This window comes from Hypomesus nipponensis, chromosome 3 (genome assembly GCF_054491055.1).
Source record: "Hypomesus nipponensis isolate SF chromosome 3, ASM5449105v1, whole genome shotgun sequence".
In the NCBI taxonomy this organism is placed as follows: domain Eukaryota; kingdom Metazoa; phylum Chordata; class Actinopteri; order Osmeriformes; family Osmeridae; genus Hypomesus; species Hypomesus nipponensis.
In genome coordinates this window covers 18,661,874-18,672,263 of record NC_140363.1, presented here as the reverse complement: position 1 = coordinate 18,672,263, position 10,390 = coordinate 18,661,874, and the positions used below count along the sequence as shown (strand labels likewise).

General features: G+C 46.5%; 1 protein-coding gene across 1 annotated transcript; it reads left to right on the top strand.

Moving 5' to 3' along the window:
* Window positions 1-180: 180 nt before the first annotated feature.
* On the top strand, window positions 181-9,319 carry vash1 (vasohibin 1). The gene is made up of 7 exons (XM_084681497.1): window positions 181-1,224; window positions 1,961-2,049; window positions 2,747-2,803; window positions 3,562-3,636; window positions 4,138-4,519; window positions 7,170-7,279; window positions 7,861-9,319. The coding sequence occupies exons 1-7, from the start codon at window positions 997-999 to the stop codon at window positions 7,931-7,933; spliced, it is 1,014 nt and encodes a 337-aa protein (XP_084537623.1). The 5' UTR covers window positions 181-996; the 3' UTR covers window positions 7,934-9,319.
* Window positions 9,320-10,390: the final 1,071 nt, after the last annotated feature.

Sequence of the window (10,390 nt, the reverse complement as noted above, 5' to 3'; positions counted from 1 at the left end):
GAAATTGGTTCTGTAGATGTTACCTCAACGGATACGTCTTGCACACGTTTTGTCAAGTGACTTTAACAAACATGTTCTCCGTCTAATTTGTGATCATATGAAGACCATCCAGACAGATTTCTAAACTGATAGTGTAATCCGCTCGATCCGAGCATGCGCAGCTTGCAAGGATCGGGGAGTGTCTGAGCGCCGTTGTGGGCATGAGATCAGCTCGCGCTCAGCGGAGCTTTGGGCGTTATAACCGGACAATGACTCGGACTGACACGATGAATATTTTTTCAAGAAAATGACCGCTATGTGATCAGACTACTAAATTCGAGGAACGTCGGGGAAATGTGTTCGTGTTCAACCTACCTGGTGTTCTGGATATAGAACGAATGACCTCTGGGAAAACGTTTTTGTTAGGGATTTCTAGGCTATATGGTAGTGTCTGTAGGCGAGAAATGTAATATTTGTTGCTATTATATGCTATAGTCTTTTGAGGGAATTTATGTACTCGTGTGCAAGGACAATCGATTTACCGGAGTAGCGGTACTGTTTAATCACTGCTTAAGTTGAAAACGGTCAATTGTCATGCACGGAGCTCTAGTAATAATACCTGGGTTTAAATAATGCCTGATTTCTCAACAAGACCAAATTAGAGGTTTGAATGGTGCAGATTCTGTATAGGTTCTCTATATTGCGTAAAAGCTCTTGAAACTTTCAGCTTCCCTTCTGCTTTTTAGTTTTTGGACAAAGTTACCACATTTCTGTCTGGCAATTAGCTTACTTTCATAAAATTGCGTTCGCCTATTATTGGTCTCTGTGTGATATTTGCATTTTGGACACAGAGAGACGAGACCTCAACATAGGTTCCCCACATCCAATGTGTCATGAGTTTTACATCTGCTGTTGGAGTCACAGTTGAGAACAAGCAGATTAGCGGTAACAGAACCGATCATCTCTGAACCTCGCTGCCCCAGTATCCAGGACTGGACTTTGGTCACTTGTTGGGAAATGCTCAGGAGCGCAGTGGGCTTCGAAGGGGTGGAGGAGAGAGATGAAGAGCAGGAGGAGGAGGGTGAAGAGGATTTGCGCGATGGAGGAGTGCCGTTTTTTGTCAACAGAGGAGGCCTGCCTGTGGACGAAGAGACTTGGGAGCGGATGTGGCGGCACGTGGCCCGGATTCATCCTAATGGAGAAGACATAGGAAAAGGAATCCGGGGGTGCAATGACTTGCCCAAGGTAGGAGCACATTACTGACCTGCTGTGTTCAGTCAGAGCTACATCTTCATACACTAGCCGAATTGTAGTGAAATAACTGCCATGTCGTTCGATCCCTTCATTTCCTCTGCAAAATATAGAGCCATCCTGTTGGAAGCAGTAGATTGTCCCGTTAATTTAAATCAGATACACAGGGCCCTGGATGTGAGGCGAAGACTGCTGACAATGCAGGATTATTTGAATACACTCAGTAACGACCCTCTAGATACCCCTAAAACGCTCAGCCGTTAACACCTAATAGCAGTTGTGCAGGTGTTATTTCTCACATGGTTGCAGGAACTACAGTAAACCTGATTAATGTTGTGTGTCTAGCTAGGACAACCAAAAGACCCGCCTTTTATTCCAGCAATGATTTGTTTTTGTTATGAGACATTGCGCTCTAGACTGTATTTTTATAGATTTTTTCAACAAATCAGATCATCACAGTGTTGTTGGCATGTTGTTGCTGGTCACTGCAGGAGGCAAACAGAAACAACATGTCAGTAGATTTACCACTACTGTCCAAACAGAGAAAATGCTGCCTCTGTCCTCCTGGGGACCGCCCTTGTACATTCAATGAATACCCTGTGAGGAATAGTCTGTGGACAGTTTAACTTAGAAAAGGAAGCTGAGGGGTTGAACAAGAGGCCGTTCACCAGCTGATGTCAATATACTGATTGTGCAGTGCTGCTGTCTAAGTGTGTTTTCTGCCCCATAGATTCCCATACCGAGTGTGCCTACATACCAACCAACCACCAGTATCCCACAGCGCCTGGAAGCCATACAGAAATACATCAGGGACTTGCAGTATCCTTTAGCCTGGAATGGTTCAACCAGATGTTAACTTTCACCAAGATCAGGAAATAGCTGATGACTAGTCAAAGAGCCTGGGAATGTTTTATCAAGTGTACCATATGGAGCCTGAAATCTGTTTTCCAGTGATTATATGGAGTTTGGTATTAGGATGGAAAGTTTTGTGAAAATAAAAAGATGCCCAGAGAGGTTTAAGTGCATACTTTCATCAAATGATTTTTTTTTTTTCAGAGGGGTGGAATATGTGGGATAAAATCAAGCATGGGTCTATGTAAATAACTATTTGTCAGCCAAGCTCTCCATAATGTATTACAATAAGCATAATGCATAATGGATTCAAGCTGATTTAATTTATGGACATAGGGCACAAAGAGTAGCTATGCTACATAACATTTTAATGGCCACTAAGATGCCCTTCTCATGAAGTCTGCCTTCTTGGCTGGCCTTGTGATTTTTAACACAGTTTCATGTGGGTGAGTAGTCTGTTCAAGCCATGCTATTTAAACCACTTCATCATAACTCTGTGCAAGATGATGATCAATTATTAATGGAAAAGAGCCTATGAATAGAAAAAAAGCACTCACAGTGGTCCTCTTGTCTCCAAAGTATACTGGTGTGTGTTGTGAAAGCACCGTAGCTAGTTCCCCTTTCTCTCTGATATTTTGGGTTTGTCCTTAACAGAACCCCACAGGTACAATCATACTGGAACACAGTTTTTTGAAATAAAAAAGAGCCGTCCTCTCACTGCGTAAGCTGCTGTTTCTAAACTTCCTTTTGAGATTTCAAACCTTTCTTTTTCAGGTCACTCTTTGACGCTTATGGGGTAGACTGTCTTGTGTAAAGCAGCGCTGTAAATGTCAACAGACCAGATGACTAGCGCGCGGAGGGTGAGAGGGACCAGACTCCTCCAGGGGCCAGACTCCTCCAGGGGTCAGGCTCCTCCAGGGGTCAGGCTCCTCCAGGGGTCAGGCTCCTCCAGGGGTCAGGCTCCTCCAGGGGCCAGACTCCTCCAGGGGTCAGGCTCCTCCAGGGGTCAGGCTCCTCCAGGGGTCAGGCTCCTCCAGGGGTCAGGCTCCTCCAGGGGTCAGGCAGCAGACACAGAGCTGGCGCAGACGACAGGCTGCTGATAGTCTGGCCTCTCCTGCTGATCGTACACCCGATCGGGATATTTGTCTTGCACCCCAGGGCTTTGGCTAAAGAACAGATATCACAGATCTGTTAAGCCTGCAGATGCTTATGATGCTTTTCTCTCGTTCAGCTGCACTCGGCTGAATTCTCATGTCTCAGCTGCGTTTGGGAGGTCTTGCATGTCGTCGACAAGTGCTGCAGAAAGTAAATGATTTCCTCGTTGTGTGACCAGAGGGGAAGGGGTCGGTACTGGCACAGCGAATTGTCAGAAAGCCAATAGTGACTTCTGATGAGATTGGCTTTGCAACACTGGTCATCATGCCTCTGCATGACTCACAGAACATGTGTTCCTCTCTCCCCCTCTCATGCTGTCTGCAGGTTGATGGACATCGCTAAGGAGATGACCCGCGAGTCTCTGCCAATCAAGTGTCTGGAGGCTGTGATCCTGGGAATGTATCCTAGTCATGTGACGTTCTGTAGGTTCTAGCTCATTCTACTGGTCAGTGTATTGTGAGGTAGTGTTTGGAAACTCCACCAGTGAGTGTATTTTGAGTTTTGTAAAATGCTAATAGCGCAGGTGTTTCCGTGTTTGTATCCTTCTCTTTGAACCAGTGTGGTCCTGGCAGCTGGCAGTAACGGGGGAAGAAAGGAGGAACTGTTGTGTGTTTTTGGGAAAAGGTCCTTGACTTGCCTTTCCAACTGGCTTTCAAGGAAACTACTTCCGTTCCGTCTAGAAAACCCAAATAGCCTGGAGGGAAACCCTGAGATGTGTGTGAAAACACTGCTGAAGATCCACAACATGAGTTATAGGATTAGATCATTATATTACATCAGTAGACTTTGTGTTTACAAATATCAGATCAGTAGATATCAGAACAGGTACCATATACACACCATATGTGTGTGTGTGTGTAAGTACAGCATGATAAGAGCTGTTTCCTTGACCCAGCCCAGTTACCTCACCAACAGCATGCCAGGCGTGGAGCGTTTCCCCCTCAGCTTCAAGACTCACTTCTCAGGGAACCACTTCTACCACATCGTGCTGGGCGTCCACTGTGGAGGGCGCTTCGGCGCACTGGGGATCAGCCGCAGGGACGACCTCATGTTCAAGCCCCTGGAGTTCCGCTCGCTGGCGGACCTGGTGCAGGAGTTCCAGGGGGCCTACCGGGGCCTGTGGCACAGCCTGCGCAAGTTGAAGCTGGGCCAGTACGTGTCCCACGACCCCCACAGCGTGGAGCAGATCGAGTGGAAGCACTCCATCCTGGACGTGGACAAGCTGTCTCCCGAGGAGCTGAGGAGGGAACTGGAGAGACACACCAGGGACATGAGGCTGAAGGTACCGGGGGCTGACTCGGGGGGGCTGACTCGGGGGGGCTGACTCGGGGGGGCTGACTCGGGGGGGCTGACTCGGGGGGGCTGACTCGGGGGGGCTGACTCGGGGGGGCTGACTCAGGGTGTATCCTGCAGCGTGATGATGCGTATCCTGCAGTGTGATGATGCGTATCCTGCAGCGTGATGATGCGTATCCTGCAGCATGATGATGCGTATCCTGCAGTGTGATGATGCGTATCCTGCAGCGTGATGATGCGTATCCTGCAGCGTGATGATGCGTATCCTGCAGTGTGATGATGCGTATCCTGCAGTGTGATGATGCGTATCCTGCAGTGTGATGAGACTAATGCTGATGCCTCAGCGCTGCTTCATAGTGCATCACACGTAGCTGGTTCCATCGATCAATGACTGAGGTTTTATGGAGAGAGCTTGTGCACAATGACTGGACACACAATCACATTACAGATGGGGAGGGTTCCACCATCAGCTTAACACTGCATCTTCAGCACATTTGCGTCCTACCATAATGGAACTCCCTTTAGTGCCCCTATAAGTAATGAAAGGCTGATGTCTGTCTGTGTGTCTCTGTCTGCATGTGTGTCTGTCTGCATGTGTGTGTGTCTGCATGTGTCTCTGTCTGCATGTGTCTCTGTCTGCATGTGTGTGTGTCTGCATGTGTGTGTGTCTGCATGTGTCTCTGTCTGCATGTGTCTCTGTCTGCATGTGTGTCTGTCTGCATGTGTGTGTGTCTGCATGTGTCTCTGTCTGCATGTGTCTCTGTCTGCATGTGTCTCTGTCTGCATGTGTGTGTGTCTGCATGTGTGTGTGTCTGCATGTGTCTCTGTCTGCATGTGTCTCTGTCTGCATGTGTCTCTGTCTGCATGTGTGTGTGTCTGCATGTGTGTGTGTCTGCATGTGTGTGTGTCTGCATGTGTGTCTGTCTGCATGTGTGTGTGTCTGCATGTGTCTCTGTCTGCATGTGTGTCTGTCTGCATGTGTCTCTGTCTGCATGTGTGTGTGTCTGCATGTGTCTCTGTCTGCATGTGTGTGTGTCTGCATGTGTCTCTGTCTGCATGTGTGTGTGTCTGCATGTGTGTGTGTCTGCATGTGTCTCTGTCTGCATGTGTGTGTGTCTGCATGTGTCTCTGTCTGCATGTGTCTCTGTCTGCATGTGTGTCTGTCTGCATGTGTGTGTGTCTGCATGTGTCTCTGTCTGCATGTGTCTCTGTCTGCATGTGTGTCTGTCTGCATGTGTGTGTGTCTGCATGTGTCTCTGTCTGCATGTGTCTCTGTCTGCATGTGTCTCTGTCTGCATGTGTGTGTGTCTGCATGTGTCTCTGTCTGCATGTGTGTCTGTCTGCATGTGTGTCTGTCTGCATGTGTCTCTGTCTGCATGTGTCTCTGTCTGCATGTGTGTGTGTCTGCATGTGTCTCTGTCTGCATGTGTGTGTGTCTGCATGTGTCTCTGTCTGCATGTGTCTCTGTCTGCATGTGTCTCTGTCTGCATGTGTCTCTGTCTGCATGTGTCTCTGTCTGCATGTGTCTCTGTCTGCATGTGTCTCTGTCTGCATGTGTGTGTGTCTGCATGTGTCTCTGTCTGCATGTGTCTCTGTCTGCATGTGTCTCTGTCTGCATGTGTCTCTGTCTGCATGTGTCTCTGTCTGCATGTGTCTCTGTCTGCATGTGTCTCTGTCTGCATGTGTGTGTGTCTGCATGTGTGTGTGTCTGCATGTGTCTCTGTCTGCATGTGTGTGTGTCTGCATGTGTCTCTGTCTGCATGTGTGTGTGTCTGCATGTGTGTGTGTCTGCATGTGTGTGTGTCTGCATGTGTGTCTGTCTGCATGTGTGTGTGTCTGCATGTGTCTCTGTCTGCATGTGTGTCTGTCTGCATGTGTCTCTGTCTGCATGTGTGTGTGTCTGCATGTGTCTCTGTCTGCATGTGTGTGTGTCTGCATGTGTCTCTGTCTGCATGTGTGTGTGTCTGCATGTGTGTGTGTCTGCATGTGTCTCTGTCTGCATGTGTGTGTGTCTGCATGTGTCTCTGTCTGCATGTGTCTCTGTCTGCATGTGTGTGTGTCTGCATGTGTCTCTGTCTGCATGTGTCTCTGTCTGCATGTGTCTCTGTCTGCATGTGTCTCTGTCTGCATGTGTGTCTGTCTGCATGTGTCTCTGTCTGCATGTGTCTCTGTCTGCATGTGTCTCTGTCTGCATGTGTCTCTGTCTGCATGTGTGTCTGTCTGCATGTGTGTCTGTCTGCATGTGTCTCTGTCTGCATGTGTGTGTCTGCATGTGTCTCTGTCTGCATGTGTCTCTGTCTGCATGTGTCTCTGTCTGCATGTGTGTGTGTCTGCATGTGTCTCTGTCTGCATGTGTCTCTGTCTGCATGTGTGTGTGTCTGCATGTGTCTCTGTCTGCATGTGTCTCTGTCTGCATGTGTCTCTGTCTGCATGTGTCTCTGTCTGCATGTGTCTCTGTCTGCATGTGTCTCTGTCTGCATGTGTCTCTGTCTGCATGTGTCTCTGTCTGCATGTGTCTCTGTCTGCATGTGTCTCTGTCTGCATGTGTGTCTGTCTGCATGTGTGTGTGTCTGCCACTACTGTCCCCCACCATGTTATATCCAGGAGGTCTGAGGAAGCTGTTGTTTTGTGTTGCAGATTGGGAAGGCTGCTCCCCCCTCCCCCACCAAAGACAGGAAGAAGGACATGGGTTCCCCCCAGCGGGGCCCCGGAAGCCCCATGCGCAGGAACAGCCGCGTCGAGAGACGGTAACACACACTGCAGACACACACACTGCAGACACACACACTGCAGTCACACACACTGCAGTCACACACACTGCAGTCACACACACTGCAGTCACACACACTGCAGTCACACATCTACAGATACTAGGGGTGCTCATAATCAACCGCCAACACGAATGTTTACCGGTTAAACAGTGTTGCAAATTTTAAAAATCAAAACCCTTGTGGGAGTAAAAATTATATATATACATGCACTCTACATGTTTTATCTTGTCGGTTAACGGTCGTTGACGAGCGTCTGTTATCGGTCAATTTTTTTTTTCTATATGTGCATCCCTAAGAGATGCGGTAACCCACTGCAGTCACCGACAGATTCATAGAGATAACAGAACCAGCCGAGGGCTCGCTTCCTCTACACTGGGAATTGTATTAGGTCAATGTTCAAGTCTGTTTATGGATATTTTATAAATAGTGTAGACTATGAAAAAAACCTGATTTGTTAGTGTTAGCGCAACAGTGGTGATGTCTCGTGGTTTAGGACTGGAGGGAGTCGCACATAGGTCACATGAGACGTCATAACTTGTTTTGTTTTGTTTCCTCAGTCCATCCGGAGAGAAGAAAGTTCTAGATTCGAAGCCGTCTTCAGACATGAATGGATATCAAATTAGAGTATGAGCAGGACCATTTTTCAAGTCTGCCAAGCGCTTGTTACGGACAAATGCCTTTGGACCTGTTCCATTTGACTTACCATACAGTCATGGCCATGTTTGCTGGCTAAAAGCTGAAGGCCTACTGTAGCAGAGTAGTTTGGGCAAACACGATTCCAAAACATTCAATTGTGCTGTGGATTTTTGTTACCACAAACTTGGTGAGTGGTGATGGCAGCATTTTTAAATTCCAAAAGGTCAAACAGGTATTTCAGTCATATTTCTAAATGAATATGCAGGGTTTTGTCAATATGCAATGTGAAATTTGGCTCATGTCTCAAACTAGGTTAGGATACCACAGCCTAAATGTGCAATTAGACATATCATAGATTTCCATGTTGTCAATCAGTTGATTTAGATGTTCCTGTGAGAATTGTGTCCAATCTGTGTCACCGTGTAGTACCCAGAGGTGTAAATACATGTAAACTTTAGCTCTGCTGGACAGTTAATGCTTTTGTAGTGACTAGTAACTAACCACTGCCATTGTGCCTTTTACAAACGTTTTAACGACGAGATAACACAGTGACAACTTTTAAATGTTTCTTACCGTATTAAATTTGGGCAAACTGCTATTTATCTCATTTTCCATATAACCATGACGTGAGTATGTACATTTACCACATACAAGGATGTTAGCATGTTCTGCTATTTACATGTATTTAATGATTGAATTTGGGATGAATCCATAATCATTGTACTTTCTACAGCATGAGTGATGTGGATGTCCAGAAAATGAAGACACTAGTCGGATGTAGTTAAGTAGGAAAAGAAAAAAAAGTGAAAAGCAGATGTTTACCTGGGCAGTGAAAAGCAGATGTTTACCTGGGCAGTGAAAAGCAGATGTTTACCTGGGCAGTGAAAAGCAGATGTTTACCTGGGCAGTGAAAAGCACATCTGCAGTGTTCACAGTTACACTCACTGTCCAGAGAAGCAAAGACGCTGAAGCTCATTTCACTGACCTCTTAGGCCTTACACCTTAGGAACCAAGGCAGGTAAATAGTTTCTTTTTGCCACTGTATTGACATCAATTTGAATGCATCTTTCTATATATCTTACTTGGATATTTTCCACGTATATTTTCACTTGGTGCAAAGCGACAGTTTTACAACAATCATGTCAGAGTTTTGTATGTGTGCTGTAGTTTCATACCTTCCTTGGTATTGACTTATCAACTCAACACTCAGATGGAGGTTTAGTCAAGTAGAGACATTTTAAATGTCCAGTAACATTTCATTTGCTTGTAAAATTGACGTTGTCCACTTTCATTTAAGCAGTAAAAACACAGTTGTCTACTACCAAAAGGGTAGAATTTCATAACACTTTCAGACTTTAATAAAGCATTCCTTTACCTGTCTGCCTGTACCAGTTATTGTTCAGGCATTACTGACTTCTGGGGTAGTGCTGCTAACTGGGAGTTTATTTACAGGCTAAATAAAGAGGTTTACGTTCCATTTTCCCATTTGAATTCTTTTAGCAGGTGCAACGACCAAATAATGCACAAAACGTGTACTGTACAGAATGCTGTGGGGGCCAAACTGGTGTGATCAATGAGTACAGTGTAATTAACTGGCGGTGTGAGAACAGACAGGGTTTGAACCAGGTCTTCCTGCCAACCGAGAGCTGGGACCTGGCACAGTCAGTACCCTGCCTCCCAGACCAGCCCCAGAGCGCTCGAGGGAACCTCAAACATGGTTCCTGTTCAGTTTGGACATGAACTCAGTCCCACTGTATAGATCTACAAAATGTTAGGGTTAACTAAACAGTTAACAAAGGCCCAGTTGCAGCTTATATGTTCATATACATTGATAAAACTCAAATTTGTGTGCTAGCATCATTGATGTAATTCTTTTTCTTGTGGGAAGGAACAGTATTTGTGTAGTTGCCAGTGTGCACTTGTGTAGCTTCCCAGCTGTCTGTGTCTGTGCTCTGCTGATGCCCAAGGATACTACACAGTCAAAGTCATCTATTGGAACCTTCTCTGGACGGGATGGTCAACCTGACAGCTCTGCAGTCTGAAAGCGAGGCTTCACCAACAATTACCCTTCCCTTACGCTAACCAAACCTGGCATGCCTCTTCAGAACAGAGCCCTGCTTCTGATGTGGCTGACAACTGGAACAGGAGGATTTCAGTGGCTACAATTACAGGGTTGAAGGTAGTGCTGTTGTTTTGATATTGGATTTAGGTCAATGTGGAGGTATAGACAAACAAGCAGGACTCTCTATTCCAAGAGTCCTATGCTGAGATACAAGAAGCCTACTGACCCATTTCTGCTCCTTGTCTGAGTCTGGACCACAGCGGAGTCTCCAGCAAGCTGTCCTGGGATCCCTGTGAAGCACCCACGGTAGATCCAGGTTACACATGCAGCCACAACACTGTATACTAGGAAATACAGTATTAACCTTTCATAGATGGCTAGAAGCTTAT